We start from the raw sequence: 20,494 nt of genomic DNA, 5'->3' as shown, positions 1-20,494 counted from the left end.
TAGGGCGTCGAGGAATGGAGTAAATGGGTGCATCTGAAATAAGAAACACAAAGTAAAAAAATAATAATAACCTCACAACAGCTCTAAATCGACAGAAACAAATAAACATCCTACAACGCCACACCCATACCTAGTCCATTCTGTTGAGGGAATTATTTTTTTTGTGTTCTATCTGTAGATAAATATGGAAAGTGAAACAACATCAAAATAATTGCCTAAAATAAAATAATAAATAGCACTACTCATCATATTCAAATTCCCCTTCCAAGTGATAATAAATAAATTTTATAGTGTGAAAAGGGGAGGCGATTTAGGCTGAAAAAGGCTAAAATTGCTACCAACCAAAGCTACTAACTTCCAAGGCATATAATTCAATTTAAAAAAAGAGCTGTCATGTTCTATAAGAGCAGTTTCCACAGAGCAATTTTTTTACTATGGAACATTACCGTCTAGTGCGTAGCATCTCTACTTGGTCTGTGGTATAAATATATAAATATGCTCTTATAAAAGTAATTATAAAATATTAAAATAAACTGTTTCAAATGTGTAAATTTAATTACCTACTGAAATGACTGGACTTTCATTTTATTTTGTATTATATTATATGGCCAGGTTTCAAGACTTAACCCATGTCGGGTGATGGTTTATTAACCAATCTATTATCACATAACCAATCCTTATTAGTCTTGTAAAAATAATTATAGAATATTTTCAGTTGCCAGCGAAATTGTGTTATTCCTGACTTTGGGTCATATGGACTGGGCAATTATGATTTTGGGTTCTTTCTGACAAAAAGAGTCTAGTATGAGGGAATGGTTTGTTAACCAATCCATTATCTACATAACCAATCCTTGTTAATCTACCGGTCAATTTATACAAAAATGTAGAATATCTTCAATTGCCTGTCTTCTCGGGTATTTTCCTGGCTTACGGATTGGGCAACCATATCTGACTTAAGATTTGTATCAAAAATTGTCTTATAACAAATGGTTCTAATTTAATTACCCCACAAAGGATTGTGCACGGGACTGAGTTTATGTATTATTGTAAACGTGAACAGCTGGTAAGCATGGCTCCTGTCCACAAACTTTAAGTCCTGACAAACATTTTGATAAAACAACTTTCAAACCTCCAGACTTTTTTTTATAAACTGTTTATTAGGATATACTAACATACTGTGATAAAAGTTAACGGCTCTTCGTTTGTTCGTACATTTATTTAAACGTATAAAAATAGAATAAAAAACAAACGAGGTTACCAACAAGCCTGTTTGACACCGTTTCTCTCGCTATATCTTAATAGAGTACATTCCTACTGCGTGTAAACGTAGCACAACCACAAATAATAGATTGATCAATTAACCAATAGGTGACGAGCGCGATCGACCAATAGGAGGAAGTGTACACGGAATATTTGGATGGGCTTTATCACCTTGTGTCGCTTTTGTCCAAGGTGTTAATTCGCAGCCACGGAATGTACGCGATGATAATCCGTGTACATATGGTCACGGAATATTTGGATGTACATTACTCGGTTGGGCTTTATCATGGTCGTGCATTACAGTTTCCCATAAAAAGTGACAGTAAAATAATGAACATAGGTGCATTTCATGAATACGAGAAGAATATCTAAAAAAAATCGATTCGATCGGTCCGGGAAAAGTTTTAATCCGCAAGGTAAATTATTTCCGCATTCTGTTTTATCAGGTGTTTTTGGCACTACTTACATCTGAACTGAACCAAATCTGAGTCCGTGATATGACGGTTCCAAAATAGTCGTTAAATATTACGGCACTACATTACATCCGATATTCGTCATCCGATATCTCGAAATTTTCATAGCTATGGCTATCCGTGATTCATAGACTCAGATCGGATAATAGTCATGTATTGCGATTGCAAAAATGCCCTCACTGTCCTGAACAAGGACCAAGTACCAGAACCTGAAGTCCTGAATCCAATCCTGAATCCTGAACTTTTTTGCGGGGTTGCTTATTTTAAGCAATAAGCAAAATTAAATAATCAAAAAATTATAGCAACACCGAGGTTCAATTATGTGACGTCATTATGGCCTGGTTGGGTTAGGTTTGCTTGGAAATTTTTGTTAAAAATCTTGTATTTTAGTGTAATATATGTTGTGCTACTTAGTTTAGATTAGTAATATAATTACCTCAGGAAGTAGCGGTGATACTGGTGCCAAGAAGTGTTTGTTACGGCTACATTTTCTGGCGAAAATGAATCGCCATGAAGGTAGGTGATGAATGAATGATAATCAAAATTTGTTCGATGCTTTTGTCGCTGAATGTTTTGTGCAAAAACGTTAGTTGTTGATTTAATGTTGAAATTTTGGTTTTTTATTGTGCTAAATAATTTTGACTTTACAAGATACTAAAGCTCTGATCTCTTCTCAGGAGTCAGCTGTGATTCTTGTTTGAAAAACAACTTTAGAGGACGGCGATACAAATGTCTGATTTGCATTGACTACGACTTGTGCGCTGCCTGCTACGAGTCCGGTGCCACCACGAACCAACACACTACAGAGCATCCCATGCAGTGTATCCTCTCTAGGAGTGATTTTGGTGAGTATCTTTTCACACTATTGTTGCCCTAGTTTTAATTCTGTACTTCCATACTGTTATGTCAGTAGGCAATAAATCAAAATGTAGTGACTTAAAAATGTAATGTTTCCCACAAGCAAGCATTTTTATGTTATGTGTAGCCTTATATTTTTAATATTTTTTACTGATGATGATAATTATCTTTTTTATATACAATACTTTCATATGACACTCAAAATCTCCTAAGACTGGACCAATATTGATGATTTGAACCTTTCATGAGGTCTGGTAGTATGAATACATCATTATTATAATTTGTACACCAAAAATGTATTTTTAGTATAGTCAAGCATAAAACATAAGTACTGCTCAGTATCAAAACTTCTCTTGTTAATTAAAGATATAAACTTATTATTAATAATAATAACCTTGATGATTTGGCATATTAACATAATTAAGTGCATGTTGCCACTTTGTAAGTTTGAATGCCTACTTGGAAACCATACAAATGTATATTAAGCTTTAGTTGTGTGAATGAGTATTCATAATTATTTAGTCATAGTGCATAATGTCACTATGTAGCTAGTATGTGTCTAGTATGTATAATAGAAACAAGGTGAAATGCTATATATTATTATAATATGAGCATCAAAAGACTTATGTGTGTATCCACCCTTAGAGTAATGTTTTTAAATAGATAATAATATGTTACTAATGTCACAAAAAAGAGAAGAAGAAAAAGTATAAACTCACAGCCATAATCCCTAATGGGTCCTCCAGAGACAGAAATAATCAGAAGACTACTTGCAACCAATATCGATACAAAGTGCTAAGATGGATATGATGAACTTATGGTACTATCATGTTAGAAAGGACACAATTCCTCTGTCAGAACAAGAACAAAGAACATTTTATTGCCTATAACTATAGTTACCTATAAAGGGTAGTTTAATTATGTTTACAGCTTCCACATTAAAGAGAAGATACATATAAAGGAGTACATATTGTGAAGTTTATCTGTTAGATAAATTCCATGCTTTTTTCTAAATCACAAATTATTTAGTCAAATCAACAGTCTAAAGTACTCTAATAATCAAATAATCTTGACTTTCATGAAATAAATCCAAAAAATATGCAGTAACAATGTCCAACATTCTATATTTATCTTAAATAAAAATTGTCACCATCTTCATCATTTGCCTATGTTTGCCAAATAGCCCAATAGAATTCAGGTTGTTCTCATATTCCCAAGGAATTATGCACACTAAAGACACACTAGCATGCATTCATCTTCTAATAATAATCTTTTATTAAAGTAATATTCATCTTCAGGCATGTGTAACAACTACAATAGCTCAATGAGGTGCTTATCAATTTCATGCATTTGATTAAAACAGTAATTGGAGGAATTGATAATTTATTTAATTATTATTTTTCTCTTAATAGCTTTGATGTGTAATTTAGATTCTACTGGTTTAGTGATACTACATTATTTTAACAGTCAAAATATATTACCGTCCTTCACTTTAGTAACTGTCAGATTAATATACAGATTATTACACCAGGAAACCATGCTGGTTTGTATGGGAAAATTACAGAAAGTTTGGTAAAAATGGCTTAAAGTTAGTACTAAAATTGTTGGCTTACATTGTTTTGAAAGCACTGTTATCCATATTGAATTTTTTTTATTGTTATTTTTATACAACCACCACCATAGACCATTATAGACGGCGATACGGATCACTACCTATCACGTTGGTCTAACACTAGCTCTGTGTGATCTGGGTACTTAGACCATCTTGCAATTGATGTACCTTTGACCCCATTTGGGATTTAGTCGAAAGGTTATGTTATTTTTAATACAATCAATTTAGTTACTGTGTATAAAAATAATGTATGGTTTATAGACTTATACTATGGAGGAGAAGCTCTGGCCCTGGAGCAGCCGCAGGCGTACACATGTCCATTCTGCAACCGCATGGGGTTCACGGACACCACCCTCATAGAGCATGTCACTGCAGAACATGCTGATACTACACTCGCTGTAAGTTCCCCTCACTATTTTGGTTCTGCCTTATACATACAATGCATAAGGCAGAACCAAAAGCTCTCCTAAGTCAACTTACAGCCACTTTTGATATGAAGTCCTAAAATGTTAGAAAGGACAGAAGCTAAACGTTTTTATATCATGCCCAGGAAAATGCAGGCGCATGACTCATTATTGCAATATACAAATACCTTCAATTGTAAAAAAATAAATATACCTACCTCATCCAAAGTTATTCATCGTAATTTACCTCATCCAAATCGTAATTTTCACACATGCCTTCTAAAATATGCTTTATCTAAGTTATGGTCATATTATATTGTTTCGTTCTTTTTTTTGCTATCGGATTTACAGTTTCTATTTCCCGATCGCCATACAACCATACAATTGCGCATAAAACTGCAAGTCATCAATTCATCATAATATTACAATTCCTAATTATTTAACATTTGTGTTTGTATTACAGGTAGTGTGCCCAGTATGTGCATCAATTCCCGGCGGAGAACCAAACTTTGTAACCGATGACTTTGCTGGCCATCTCACCTTGGAACATCGAACTGGACCCAGAGACCTCATTTCATTCCTGATATCCTTTTTCAAAGATACAGTACCTACTTATTTATGTAGGAATCTTCAAATAATTTGTATCTGAAATCAACTGCTTCTAACTTGTGTTCTTTCATTATGTGCAAAAAATGGCGTAGTTATTTTTTACTTCTGCTAATTTGTGTACACTGCCTGCGATGTTAGTGTATAAATACTACTCGGCGATATGTACGGTTTTCCTGGCGAATACAAATATGCGTAAAATTTAAATAATGCTATGCGAATTGTTTATTATGGCTGCTATCATTTCATATAACAGTACTTAGAATGCTTTGTAGCTGGCTTGAGATATTCCCATTTGGAACACGAACGTAAAACCAAGGCCAATTTACGATGTTACATCAAAGAAGTTGTAAACATTAATCCATTTACTGAAAATGCACTGGAACAATGCAACACGATGATCTGATGTAAATGTAATATTTTAGATATTACATTATAAAAATGTAGTAGTTTCCAACTAGTCAAATCAGTTACTTTTACAAAACGTTTTACTATGGAATTTGTATGAAAAAGCACCCTGTGACGTCATACGTCGTGACAAAATGTTGCACTTATTTATTTTTATTTCTTAAAATTCATAACTAAGTTAAATAGAAAAAAGAAAATGTTTTTTGTCACCTTTAGATCAGTCTTTATTTAGTAAGAATTTTACATAGGAAACTACCCAATTGGATAGTTGCTTGCTATAAGTAGTATCAAGTTGAAGTTAATGAGAAGTGCACTAAATGGATCAGTTTGCTCTTGTGTCATGTTTCTAAATGTGCTGTGTAAACAGAACATTGCGTGACAATCGTCCGCGGCTTTCATGTTTATATAAGTAGGTGACGCTGCGCTGTTGATTTGTTCTACGTAATACGTATAAAAGCTATTCAACCCCGTTATTGTGCCCTGTACAATTCATCATAACACAAATAAGAATGGTGGTTCTACTAGTGATGAAAGAAACTTCTTTTCTTCATTTCTTTTAAGGCCTATTAAAAAGACTTCATCTTAAAGGACTCGACTCTAAAATAAAGATTAAAGGTTCGAGTTTTTATTAATAAGACTTAGTCGTTGTATTAAAAAGACTAAACGACTTAAACGACTATAGTTGTTTTTAAAAAACTTAAAGACTAAAATGACTGAAGTTATTTTTAAAAGGACTCGCACCTGAGTATTGCACATGACTCATTCATCATCAGCACATTCATCATCTTTTGTGTCCTACTAATAACACAGATAGAAAAAAAAACATAATTTATATTCAGAAATGTTTAATCATTTTTGTATTATAATAAGACACGCATCACGCACGAACGACTAGCGCTCGCGCTACTAAAGGCTATAAGGCACTTTCAGTCGTTTTAGTCTTTTAAGCCTTTTACGTTATAAGGTTAAAGACTACGACTGAAATTAGTCGTCATTTCTAGTCTTATGACTAAAGACTACAGGGTTACAAGACTAATTTACTCGTAACGCGTTAAAAATTAGTCTAGTCTTTTTAATAGGCCTTGAAAGACTAAGTTTCTTTCATCACTAGTTCTACCCATCCCAATAGGACGTTTTGAGACTTACAAAGATTTTCATCAGCATATAAAAATACTTAATCCAAAACCCCCCTTGGGATGTGTCCACTTGTGGAACATGAGACATATGCAGCCTGTGTTTATATTACAGTAGTAATCTCTAAGTATTGCAAAACAGATTCATGTTTTTGTATTTCAATAAGTTTGTCTATAAAATTGATCAACCTATCATGGACTAAAATATTTTAATAATAAATGCCACCGTTTTGAAATTGCATGTCTAATATGACATTCGATTCAAATACGAGTTCTGTTTTTAGAGAAAGTGTTTTGCGTTAACTTGTTTACAAAGAATTAATGTATTATTTACTTAGCTACTAAATATTTTAACACTCCCCTGACGTTGTCGCTACAAGACTTCAACGTAAACATATCTACCTCCAAACTGCCCTGCAAATTGCGCGCTATCGTACTAATTTATATTGTTTTGCCTGACTATATTTTTTATATATTCTCCCTGTTTGGCCTAGCAGCTTCGTCTTATATAGGTACAGAGCATGGCTTAAAACTAATAAATTGAAGCAACTCTTCTATTTCCAGTCGACTTGGCCTAGATCCGTATTTGGAAAGTGATCGAACACGTTAGGTGAAAGGGCATCTAAAAGTAGTGCTTACCAAATTAAAACGTAGTTGTATAGGCAAAGATTTAAATATAAATATACTCACAGTGTATCAAAAGTATGTGCTTACTAGAGAGACAATATTGTGTACGAAACCGTTTGCGCTTTTGAAGGCTTTGTGCAATAAAGCGAAAACATTACATTAATCAATGTCAGAGGCTAATTGAATTGCACTATTTTATTTATTTCTTCAAATGAGACAGTATACATATTATTATGAGTATCTATCTCAATTCTATATTTTCATATTGTGTTTAGTATTTGTTGCTCATTGAAGAAAAATACATTTATAATATAAGCATAGGAATTGACAATATTCTACTTTTTGGAATTAGAGTGTACATAATGTTGTAACACATATACCCTGCAATTTATGAAGCAAGGCGAAGTCCATCCGCTGCCCGCTGCTGGCGGTGACAAATACAATACAATTATTGACGACTTACCAATAATAAAAACGGCTCTCGTACAAGCAACAATATAATATATTTTACAAGAAAAACAAAAGACAAAAGTCATTATCAAAAACAAAGACAACAAAGGAATAAAAAACTATATAAAAGAGGTAAAATTTTCTAAAAAGATGTGCTATCTTGCACATTCTCTCTTTTTTTAATAGCAAAGAATCTTGGCAAGCTTCCTTAGGGGTCTGTGCAAGATTCCAGCTCCGGTGCAGACAATAATACTAACACAAAGCTCCCCAGTATTTTGAATTAATAGGGTAGTTTCCAACTAGTCAAATCAGTTACTTTTTACTAAATGTCTAAACACGAAATTACTATGGAATTTGTATGAAAAAGCACACTGTGACGTCATAGAAAAACGTGATAAAATGTCGGACGTATTATTATGTTTTTGTTGATTAAAATCTGTAAATAAGTTAAATAGTACATATAAGTTAAACTGTCTTTATTTAGTAATCAGAATTTCATAATTTATGTTGAACCTAGTACACGACTCAATTTATGTTTGTTTTTGTACGTATGATACAACAGATTGCGAAATATTCTCGCGATTGCTATGTAAAATCTTCTATCTTCTGACGGGACCCTCATGGCCAGACAAACACGTAATTTATAACAATAATCCCTATCGGTGTGGGCAGAGCTGTGGTTCACTGTGGTCACCGCTAGTCATCTTGACGAAATGTTTGGTGACACTTTAGTTTCCATATAGATAGCTCTAGTCAATCATGACGAAAAGAATCATAATCATTATCATATATTTTTACGACATGTATGTAGAAAAGCGTCTGAACATTTTGTATGTTTTTTCTTCATATTCATGTCAGATCATAATATAACAGACATACATAAACTAACGCCAGACTTAATCCCTAATAAGCCCTCCGGCGCCAGGGGTCTACTTCTCAAACTGTCTATTTCGCATCATTACCCACTTCTCTGTTTGACTACTTCGCTAACTGCCTACTTAGCAAACAGTCTGTTTCGCATTCCGCCTACTTTTCAATTGAACTACTTCGCAAACTGACTACTTTTTTCTTTAATGTCATCTTCGGACAGTTAATAACATAATAGCAATAGAATGCACATTCGTTACCTCCTTGCTAGAGGAAATTACTGGCCACTTTATTTTTGATATATCCTTCATTTATTTTCCTTTAATGACAATTAAGATGAAATAATGGCCCCGATTCCTGCAGACATCTCTTAATTTTACTTTAAGTTATACCTGTCATTTTCTTATCCGCCGAAAAGGAAAGGGGACGGATGATTGACAGCTCTTAATTTTAGGAAGAATGAGTAAATAAATGAATAACCCGGGCGAATTATTAGACGGTTGTTTTAGATTTGTGCTTAAAATTGACGTGTGTTCCATAAATTTTATGCTTGTCGATTACCCGTCCCTTTCCTTTTCGGCGGATAAGAAAGTGACAGATATAACTTAAAATAAAATTAGATGGTGTTTACAGGAATTAGCACCAATGTAATATCAATTGCCAATTAGAAGCTAACGAAATAACAATTATAGAATATTTACAAAAAACTGTTTATATGCGATTAAAATTTAATTAGTGTTTTTAAGTTTTTCTTTGTTATTACATTACAATTTAAGTTTAATTTCATTTTAAGTTTGTTTGGTTAATAAAAATAATATAATACAAAACGTAATGAATAATTTTCTATTTATCAGTACTTTGTTCGTTCTTTGACAAGTAGGTAGTTTGCGAAGTGGTCTCTTTGAGAGTAGGCGGAATGCGAAATAGACTGTTTGATAAGTAGGCGATTTGCGAAGTTGTCTCCACGAAAAGTAGTCAAAATGAGAAATAGACTGTTTGAGAAGTAGACCCCTGGCGCCGGAGGGCTAATAAGGTGCGCAGAAATACAAGTAATCAAAGACAACTTACAACCACTTTTGATACGATTTCTAAGATATGATAAAGATACACACACATTATTTAGTCCTATCAGGGTAGTCTCATCAGCATGAACTCGTGCTTTAAATCGCTAGCGGGATAGTGACATCCATCATAAAGTCACAAAGAGAAAAGAAATCAGAAAATTCTAACTCAGACGGGACTTGAACCCGCAGGTCTTGTCAAACCGGGACGAGCTTGTCAATCAATACTCCAGGTGCTCATCCTGGGGGCTATGAAGAAAAAGTCCTGTTCTCGCAATAGACAAGCTCGTTTCAACCCAGCCCTCGGGGCACGGCTATCGTGCCGTGGGGCGCGAATTATATACGTACGATGTCCACGTAGATAGCATTCGGTGTGTGTATTGGTCGAAACCCTCGATATAAATTGTGCGGGTTATGGTGTGCGTATGGTAGTCGTGCAGGGCCTGCAGGTCAATTTATGGTCCCAATTATATCTTTGCCGTATAGTAAAACCACGAAAGCGCCACCTATTAAAATCATATTCGGATATGATTTTTTGAATAAAACCTCGCAATAGACAAGCTCGTTGCAAGCAAGTTAAAATTTTGGACCCAATTTTTACTTAGATTATGTATGCCAATTACAAACATTTCCTCAATTTTACCTGTCATTTCATCAATAATATTTCCTCCACTCCATTTTTGCCAATTTTATAACTATCTTTATTATAATGTTTTATAAAGAATTTTCAAATTTATCGATAGTCCTTTTATCGACAATTGGCACAACCACAATGTGACGTGTCACACCTTCCCGTTCCGTGAAAAGTGGCACAAAATGTTATATTGACAACTTATGCTATGGCTACTCCTGCGACTCCCCTCCGGCCCGCGGAGGCCCGTGTTGCTCTTATGATCTGGGAGTTCCACCTGCAATGCCATTTTTATACAGTACAAAACTTTATTGCATTCAAAACAAACATTAAAATAAACAATTATAATCAGTTGGGTGGTACAACAGGCGGCCGTATTCCTAAGGTAGATATCTCTTACAGCCAACCTTTAGGTATAGGAAATGCATTTAATGAAAGCGTAACGGGATAGACAGTGCAAAATAAAAATTACGTAAATTATATTAAAAGCAATAAATTAAAATAAAAGACAATGAATATTGATTATAATAACACTCTTCTCCCCTTCTCCTTTTAAGATGTTATAAAGAAGAGAAGAGAGAGTTGAGAAAGTGCTGCTTGACTTGCCCTTTAAAATAATCTGACAATGCTGCCCTTGTAGTTGTTAGTAGTTGTAGTTGTTGGGGTTGGTCATGGATTCAGGCAAGGAATTCCATAACCGGGCAGCTTGCACCGTAAACGACTTGAAGTAGTAAATGGAGGAATGGAAGGGAATATTGAAGTAAAGGTTAAACGAGGAACGAAGGTTGCGGTTCAGGGTAGATGAGTGAATGACAAATCGTTCTTTGAGGTATTAGGGTTAAAGAGGATTGAGTAAAGGAGGGATAGGATAACACATGAGTATTTTATAATTTTGTTTACGCATATAATAGTAAGTGAGCAATGATAACAATTGGCAAATATATCTATATTGCTTTTGAGATGAATCGCTTCAATGTGGCCTTTTTAACCCCCCAATATACCCTAAATGTTGTACAGCAAACAGTATGTCGCGTTGTATTATTCCAGTTTATTATATTGCTATGTTAAAATTAAGAATAATATATATAGTCAGTATTGTCCGTCAGTTTGACTGTCATAAAATGATGAAGATGACGATATCGTTACTTTCAGAATTTGAAGCCGAGAGATTTTATTTGAAAATTACTCTTACTTTACGTTAAATGTATGAATTGTCGCTACCGGTTTAACGGTAAAAACTACGGAATTTTACTAGGTTTTTGACATTTGTATGGTAAAATATTCGGCGACGTTTGTCTCATAGCTATTCTATTTGACCTTACCGGTTCTCTGGAAGGGTTATTTTCTATTTGATACGAGAATATCCGACGTGTAGTGTTCGATATTTCTTCGAAACACCATACTATAACTAACTTTCGAACAACGTCCAACCTGGTAGACCCGTGACCTTCTAAACTAGAACACATTCAGGTAAATCGAACATAGACGGATTGCTTCCGTATATCCCAAAACGAGACTTTCGTTTGACATAATGACTGAACACATTAATTCTAATATTTTATAATTATAATTAAAAAGTACCAGCTTGAGTGATATGGTTTCCTTAATGGGCTTACCACGATGAACCGAGCGGCATTAGACACGGCGGCGTACGCCGCATACCTCACACAGGTCGCGGCTTGGGTCGCGGTCGCCGCGCTAACATGCAGTTCAGGTAAATATTTACTTAGATTACCAACCTACTACTCGTTTACTATTATCAAACACTCGTTGCTCGTGGGGTAATAAGATGTCGAAAAATGACGCCGCTTGTTGCGCTCGCCGTTGTCTGTCGCACTATGGATTTTAAATGAAAGCTTGGTACTGTGAGAGCGCAACTGGCGTCATCCTGTTCTCAATATTTACGCCAGTGAATGTTTGACATTACTATAGGAAAAAAATCCTTTGTTTTAATATACGTATATAATTTTTTTCTTAAATTTTTTCTTCATAATAGTATTTTATGCAACAGTTGTATAAGAAGGGTCAAAAAATGCGAGTGGCGTGAGTTGCGATGTGAGCCTTGGCGAACATCGCAATAAGAGACGCCACGAGCATTTTTTGACCTAGTTATACAACGTTGCATACAATACTTTTTCTACGACGACGTCATTTTTCCTTTTTATTTTATACTTTTTAGTGTTTTGAAACGAAACACAAAAATTTTCCAATTTATTTTCCAACGCGCGGGAAAATAGCGGCAAATGTATACTTTTTTTTATAGTATATCTATGGCACCAAACAAAGTAAAGGTGCCAGTTTCCAGGTCAAAAAAAAAAAAAACAACAACAATGCTTTTTTGGCGACATTATAGTACAGTTACACTTTGTAAACAATGCTTTTATAGGCCATAGAGCGTACACTTTTTCAAAGAGTTTAATTATGTATGTACTTATATTAGACTTTTTGGTTATTTAAATGCCAGATTAAAGTAGAGGAGTAGAAAAAGTATATTATATACCATAACTTTTCTGGTCATAACTTTCGCGGTAGAGTTAAAATCCCCACCCAGATTGCCTAGCTCCAGGAGGCAGGCATATAACGTGTGTATATTAGAGTAGTTTCACACGAGTGAAAGGTCTGTCACCCGCAGCACGGGCGGCGGGATCTCGTCGCTGTCGCCGTCGTCACGCGACGCGGTGGTGGACCCGATCGCGGAGCTGTTGTCGCAGCTGTCGGGCGTGCGCCGCGGGCCCGGCCAGCCCGGCACGCCCAGCCAGCTGCAGCAGCTGCAGATGCAGCTCCAACTCGAACGCCAGCAAGCCACCGTAAGTTATATAACTCATTGTATAACCCGTGCGAATTAAGAAAGATATTATAATTAAAACACATAATAACGGGTTCTTACAGCGTTTAAAGTAAAAAACAAAATTATGGATCTGCCTACTCCACTCCAATCTCATGAGTCATCCCGTGATCATGGCACTTGCAACATTGTCGAAATATCAGGAGTCTCATATCACTACTTTAAATGCGGTAAGAACCCGTTATTATGTGTTTTAATTATAATAATAACCGCGTAAACTTAAAACAATGTAAGAAAAATATTTTTTATAGTTAAAAGGCGTCACAGTAACAATAACATGAAAAAAACTTAGACAAAGATGTTGTCGAACTATTCTTGTGGTGGACGTCCAATTATCATTCAGCATCACCATAATCTACGTCGTGAGCCACGACGAACTAGACACCTTACTGGTACCCAGTGGGCTTGATGAGGTAACAGCCCAGAATGTTAAAGAATTATCACTTCTTCCTGTTTATTTATCCATGGTTACGCATTGCCAGACTGTTAATCTTGTGATGTCTCTGGTAAACTTGTATTGATATCTTTCGTCTTAGTCTTAGAATATTTCGAAGATCTACTTACAAGGTATCATGGAGTATCTCCATACGTTGTAAAGCAATGTAGTAAATTATCGGACTATGCGTGCGTAGATTGGTTAGTGCATTTGGACATATTTTCGTATAACTTCGTCGACAATTCCATGTACTATGGGAGTTCCTACATTGGGGATGATTTAGTATATGTACGTTGTAAATTATTATGCAAGTTGCGACTGTTGTAAATGGTTTTTGCATTGCAGGCGGCTCGTCAGCAATTGGAGCGGCTGCCGCGGCGGCCGGCAGCGGCGTCGTCGTCGGGAGGCGCGGCCGCCGCGCCCCCGCCCGCGCCGCAGCCCACGCAGCAAGCACCGCCGCCTCAGGATAACACTGAGTCACAGCTGCTGCTATCAGGATTCCTGGGTAACTTTTTCACTACTCTACAACACTGAAATATACCATTACTGGCTTGAGAACTTCAAGCAGAAGTCTTCAGTGTGCTCTACCAACTCCTGCAGGCTCACGTTTCGTATACGGTAGATGTGATAAGAAATCCGCGCATTACTAGTAGATGTGCAGCCATCCCGTTCCGTGTTAGAGGCGTGAGTGTATGCATAGGGTTGTTTGTGTGTCCAGACGATACGAGCGCCCCGGCGGGCGCGGAGGCTGAGTCGCGGGCGGCGCTGTTGCGCGGGCTGGTGCTGGCGTCCCTCGGGCGGCCGCCGCCGGTGCGCGCGCCGCCGCCTGCGCCCCGCGCGCCCCCGCAGCCCGCGCCGCAGCCCCTCGCCGACGCGCCCCCCGCCGCCGCACAGCCGCTGCCGCGCGCCAAGCCGCAACCAAGAACTAAGGTACGGCCAGACACAGAAAAATCTGACCACTACGATGACTCGCTTGAATTATCTAAACAGTAAAGTCGTTTTTGTGATGAGTAGCCTTTTTTTCAAATTGAAAATTTTTCTTTCAGAATTAAATTTCATATCGGGTTAGCAACAATGCACTTAAAATATGCCAGTTTCGACTTTTTCAGTTTAACACTTTGTCAATCAAAGAAACGAACAGTGGTGTCTAACTGTTTTATTTTATTATTATTATTATTTTATTACTTTTATTATTAACAAACCATCACTTTACATCGTCACAGAAAAAATATCATTATTGTATGACTTTGAAGATGCAGCCTCTGATACCTGCAGCGCCGCATTTAGGGTCTGAGGTCTCTATGCTGTATCTGGCTGTCACTTTTTCATTTACGTGATTTTCTAACCAATTGTGCCCATTTGTGGAAAGAGCTTTTATGGTGGAGGCGCCTAGGCTATGGATTATCTGGCCTATACTTAAATACGGCACTTGGTACCTGACTTAATGACTGCTTCTCTTCCACTTCTTCAGTCCCCAGGGTTTCATTACTCAAAATTCATACGTCATCTTCATGATGATGATGATCTCTCCGACCGATTTCGGCCATGGCGACCACTTCGACTCCTAGTCGGCACGACGCTGACGCACGCGCGCGCTGGCGCGTCATCTTCATAAGCTAATATTAAAATAACTAAAGTCGAATATTACATTACTAAGGTGCACTAAAAGACCGAACAGGTTTCAATCAAAACGGATAGTGAACTGAGAAATTACGATAATTTTGATAAAACGTAACACAAATATAGTTAGAACTCTCGGAGCGCGACTCCGAATCGCATTTGACTGATTCTATTCTTTGAAGGATTACAACTCGGTGTGCAACTCTTTTGTGTGTAAGTGGGTCCAACTTGTGTGATTTTAAGGCACTTAATAAAAGTAATAAAGAGGCAAAGAATAACACTACGTATAAGGCGGACCCTCCGCCCGCAACAATCCGTATCAGGTAGATTTACCTCAACCCCTCGCAGGATCTCATTAGACTAGTTTCCAACTACTCAAATCAGTTACTTTTTACTAAACGTCAAAACACGACATTATTATGAAATTTGTATAAAAAAGCACTCTGTGACGTAATAGGAAAACGTAATAAAAAGTTGGACTTATTATTACGTTTTTCTTGATCAAAATTCATAAATAAGTTAACTAGAAAAAAGAAAATGTTTAAGTTTTAGAAAAAAAAGAAAATGCATTAGTTTTAGATCTGTCTTTATTTAGTAATCAGAATTTCATAATTTATCTTCAATCTAGTACACGACCTATTTGATTAAATGTCTAAATGGCAGTAAGCCTTTAAGAAGTAAGGGAACGTGCAGACTGCCTGTCTCGCTTGCACTTTCGCGTTAGGCTGGACAATGGTAAGAACGAGTTTTTGTTAAATGGAGTGTCTGGGCTGTGGTAGAAATTAGGAAGAATTAAGCATAATGGTGCTAATTCCAGCAGACATCAAATTTTATTTTATCTTTTTTTTTCTCTGAGAAGGTAAATAAATCTTTTATGGGTATATATTGCCGAGATAGTGAACCAAAACATGCAATAACATTTTATAGGTACTATATTTCCAATGTTTATTTTGTGGTATCGAATAAGTCCTTATCAATCGTTTCTAACATAAGGCAAATATTTTTAAAGTTCCAAGGAGATGAAAAAACGAGCACGCGCTGCTAAAATGGTCCCGCTCGACGGCGGACTCAGGGCGGTCGGGCGCTTTGCTAGCGAGGTGGAGCACAATTTACGATGAAAAATGTCTTTACATAAATTCCTAAATCATGCATGTTCTACATTATGAAATATCAACTACGAGTGTTTGGGAACTGCACAATACCAACCCCTAAATTAAAAAATCCTTATTTCCGTAACATTGCCTGTTACCTTTTCATACTTATACCGCTGAAGGTGAAGGAGATTAAACCTAAATCCACGCGAACAAAGGCGCGGGCAGAAAGCCAGTTGGCTCACAAGATATGCTAGTATTTGGAAGAGCCGTGCCTTCACTTCTCCTTTTACATGCTGGCTTATGTTATAGGAATATATATATCTTTAGTAACAAAACTACTCTCTAATTCCCAATAGAGGTAGTCAGAGGTACATTCATCGACGACGTACACAGGCTTCACCGAGCATTCTGTTAGATCAACGTGATAGGTCGAGAGCCATACCGCGTAAGAAATTTAGCACATTTAATATAATTCTGTATTATTAGAAATGAAATGATCAACATTGCCTGGAGATCTGTCTGGAAATTCTGCTTGATTAATGTTTAACCGATTTCAAAAAAGGAGGTTATCCATTTGACCTGTATGTATGTAATATTGTTGGTATTGCACATAATTAATATATGTTAGGCTAGGCGGCGTGCTAAACACGTGTGGCACATTTCATGAGTGTGTATGTATGTATGTTTGTCCACAAGTATTTCGGAACAAGTCAATACAACTCGGGGAATAGTGCAAGTTTTATCAAATAGTAGTTGTTTTAAAGTTATTTTCTTATGGAAAAATAATAATGAACTTGTTGACGTCGTTTATATGAAGGAAGCCTTTATCAGTGTTAGAAGGCAACATTAAGCTGTGAGGTCCTTAATAGTATGCCTTGCAATAGTTTGCAATATATATTTTATTGAATTAAGTATTCCATTTAGAGAATAATGCAACCATATAATACAACTTCAATCAAAACCTGGAGATGATGGTAAAAAAACCGTTAAACATTAAAACCCAATGCTGAAGTTGTTAGGTATCTTGCGTTTCGACTATGGTCGTGTTCATGTATGGGTCAGGGATGTAAAGATTAACTTAGGCTACTTGCACTGCCCCGGTCATTCCCGACATGGCGTAGTAGTCGAATGAGTGGTAATCAAATATTCGGCTGGCAAACAGGCGCTATTCCAGTTGGCTAAGAATGATCGCAAGTTTTTTCTGACTACTACTAGCTACGTCTACTCCAGTCTTACATATTATCAAAGCTTCTGCTTTTGTTACTACGGTTTTATCATAATTCATAAGACAGTAATTAACTTGTCAATAAAGTGAATGTGCACGTGCCAGGAGACGGCGGCGCGCGCGCACGCTGCGGCGCGACAGCTGCCGGAGGGCAGGTAGGAGTGCGTCGGGCCGAGCAGCCGTCCGCACGCCCGCCCGCGGGCCGGCCCTTCCGGCGGGGGCCCTCCCCGGCCGCCCGGCGACCCGCCTGCGCCCCCCTCTGCGGCGCCCCCACCCGGCCGAGACACTTAGGAGCGCCGACCGCAGCCTCGCTGTCCGACAACACAACGACACCGCGACACCGCCACCTGTGCGAAGGCCGCTCTCTACCGCTCGTGAGTCCCGCGGCGGCGTGCGCCTGCCGCCGACGTGTTACAAATCTCCAGTGAAGCGAGCCGCCGCCGGGCGGTCGGCCCGCGCTGCACCGCCCTCGACAAACAGCGGTAGATGAAACTATTTAATGTTTATTCGTTAGATATTATGGTAGTCTATGTAATATTATTTATCCATGCCGCGAGCTCGGACCCGAGCGATTCCGGTTATATTGCACTTAAGGGGTAAAGTTTGTGGCCGTCGATGTTATTAGTGAGTATCCGTTGTAAATATGGAGTCACAGGCACGCCGCATCCGCCACGGGTCTGATCGGCGATGCACCGTCAACTGAACTTGTTTTATTGTTTTTCGCTAACTTCTAGTAGTCTTATTAGTGAATGCTTATGTTTGTTTTGTCGGCTTTCGAAATATCAGTGTGAATTCCTTTATAGTATAATAATTGTCAAATATGGAATGTTTTAAACGTTCTATGTCTTTCATGGAAATTGATTATGCAGTTTTGCTATGTTATGAATTCAGTTAACGATATTAAGAGAGGAGTATTTTACAACTTTAACTATTTTGTAATATATATTTTAACATAGAATTAACTATTACATATAGTTCCTTGATTTTTTTTAATGAATTTATTTATCATGTATAATATAGCAAAGCGAAATCAAAATATTTACAACAATAATAAAAAGACGGCTCCTCTCTAAATTTTATATGTATACATTTTATAAATATTAAAGAGTCAGGTGACTTACTCACAAATTTTGAATAGCTACTCAAAAAGTGCTTATTAGTTTGATTATACTCCAACATTACAAAATGTTTGTATGTACCCTAATTAAATTCTATAATATTAAAATGTGCATTTAATTTATCCATGCTGTGGCTACTAGTCCCAAATTAACTTATACGAGTCATAACTTCCCGCGGCCCAGTTCAACAGACACAATAATTAAATAATGGGGAGAACTTTGGACCTTAAGACCATGAAGGTGTACTACATCAAAGATATACAATAAACATTTATTTATTTAGGATTAGGTCTAAATACTTTACGCATGTTACTGTAAAAGCCCGAACTACAGTAAATCAAGAATCTCAAAAGCGAAAATCGTTCATTTTGGACTTAGGATTTACTGGATCTTAATAGTCACCGTATTTCGGGCTTTTTCATTTACATACACGTGTAAAGCTGTTATCTAATACGTTACAGATGTGTCGTACCCGGGAATGTTCCCAAAGCGGGAATGTTGAATGACTGATTATGTATATCTCAGTGACGGGAATTAGAATTACTCTGTTATTGGATAATCAAGCGATTTCAGCTGAATGACGTAACCTAAAGGGACAGTGACAAAAATGATTATTGTCACTCGTGTCCCCACCGATAATCGAATACAGGACCTTCAGATCGTGATTCCAACGCCCAACTACTGGACCATGGAGACCATCGTACATCGTGCACGTTTAAACATCTCTTTTGTTTAGCATTTACCATGACTCAATGGTAAATCCTAAGATTATTCAGGCCTTCCAGCAAGTGAACGATTATTGGAGCCAGTGGCACGGCTACGGGACTACTTTCATGGCTCGGACTCTACATCCGGTTCGAGTCCGGGAAAGCGTAAGGTACAAAACATTTGTTTATCAAGGATCATAACTAGGTAACCCCAATCCTCCTTGCGCAATTTTCGATTGTTCGTCAGACTCTGATCTGTAAATTTGTTTGTGGTGTAAGTTGGCGACATACATAAGTTCTAACTAGATATTTGCAAGAAGACTAAAGACTGGGTTATTTTTACGTTCTCGGTTATGATATTGACTTTCACTTCGGTGTTTGAAGATCGGCCCTATCACATCATGGACTAGCATAATGATGCATGCATGTTTCCTATGATGTGATGTGTGTGTGGGGGGAAGTATTATATACGAGTCGTAAACGTAGCATGCGTGACTGACGTGCTTGATGTTTACCCATTTTAGCGCAGTCTTAAACGAGGATATTCAAGTATCCTGAGGTCTTAGTATTTGTAAACGAAAATGTATTGCTAACGCACTCTCTCTCTCAAATCAGACGTTTAATGAAATGTATTATTCGATGGGTGCGCGATGCCAGGGCCGAATACAGCGACAACTCAGTAAATGGTTGGCTGTCATTACGAAGAGTTACTTTTATAGAAATCTCTCAGAGATAAGCCCACCTGTTTTTTTTTTTCTTTAATTTTGGTAACTCTGTGTACAATAGTTTAAATAATAGATAAATATGCAGATCGATACTTGACCTTGAAAATCATCTACGATCGATGGCTGATTTCTATCGCTTTAAAGTAATGCTGTCGATAGTATTGCTTCTATTATCGATACTAATAAAACTATCGATAATACAACACTAACATATGCACATTTCATCTAAAGATACCTAATTGAGAGTCTAGCCCCTTACTTAGCCCTAGCCGTTGATGACGCAGTGTTACCATTAAATTGGTATCTCCAACATTCCAAGGACGTAAATTTTATT

General features: G+C 37.1%; 2 protein-coding genes across 3 annotated transcripts in view; one reads left to right on the top strand and one right to left on the bottom strand.

Moving 5' to 3' along the window:
• The window catches only part of LOC126380644 (histone acetyltransferase type B catalytic subunit), a 30,406-nt gene extending 28,171 nt beyond the window's left edge, over positions 1-2,235 (bottom strand). Inside the window, exon 1 of the mRNA XM_050030201.1 lies at positions 2,170-2,235. The gene's annotated coding sequence lies outside the window, so the exon portion shown is untranslated. The remainder of the gene's footprint in view (positions 1-2,169) is intronic.
• Positions 2,109-18,835, top strand: LOC126380647 (E3 ubiquitin-protein ligase Kcmf1). 2 transcript variants are annotated; one of them, XM_050030208.1, is made up of 9 exons: positions 2,109-2,249; positions 2,411-2,578; positions 4,465-4,601; positions 5,071-5,187; positions 12,007-12,104; positions 13,023-13,197; positions 14,017-14,176; positions 14,390-14,601; positions 17,716-18,835. In XM_050030208.1, the coding sequence occupies exons 1-9, from the start codon at positions 2,234-2,236 to the stop codon at positions 17,767-17,769; spliced, it is 1,137 nt and encodes a 378-aa protein (XP_049886165.1). In that variant the 5' UTR covers positions 2,109-2,233; the 3' UTR covers positions 17,770-18,835. The 2 variants fall into 2 exon arrangements, with proteins under 2 accessions (XP_049886165.1, XP_049886164.1); XM_050030207.1 differs by having other exon boundaries at positions 5,071-5,190.
• The last annotated feature ends 1,659 nt before the right edge of the window (positions 18,836-20,494 follow it).

This window comes from Pectinophora gossypiella, chromosome Z (assembly GCF_024362695.1).
Source record: "Pectinophora gossypiella chromosome Z, ilPecGoss1.1, whole genome shotgun sequence".
Lineage (NCBI taxonomy): Eukaryota > Metazoa > Arthropoda > Insecta > Lepidoptera > Gelechiidae > Pectinophora > Pectinophora gossypiella.
Note: the sequence above shows the minus strand (reverse complement) of the source record. Positions and strands in the feature narration are given on the sequence as shown.

Excerpts from the sequence above, each read along its gene's own strand:
- LOC126380647 (XM_050030207.1), top strand. Across the intron at positions 2,579-4,464 it reads CCTCTCTAGGAGTGATTTTG|ACTTATACTATGGAGGAGAA; the intron begins GTGAGTATCTTT and ends TATGGTTTATAG. Across the intron at positions 4,602-5,070 it reads ATGCTGATACTACACTCGCT|GTAGTGTGCCCAGTATGTGC; the intron begins GTAAGTTCCCCT and ends TTTGTATTACAG.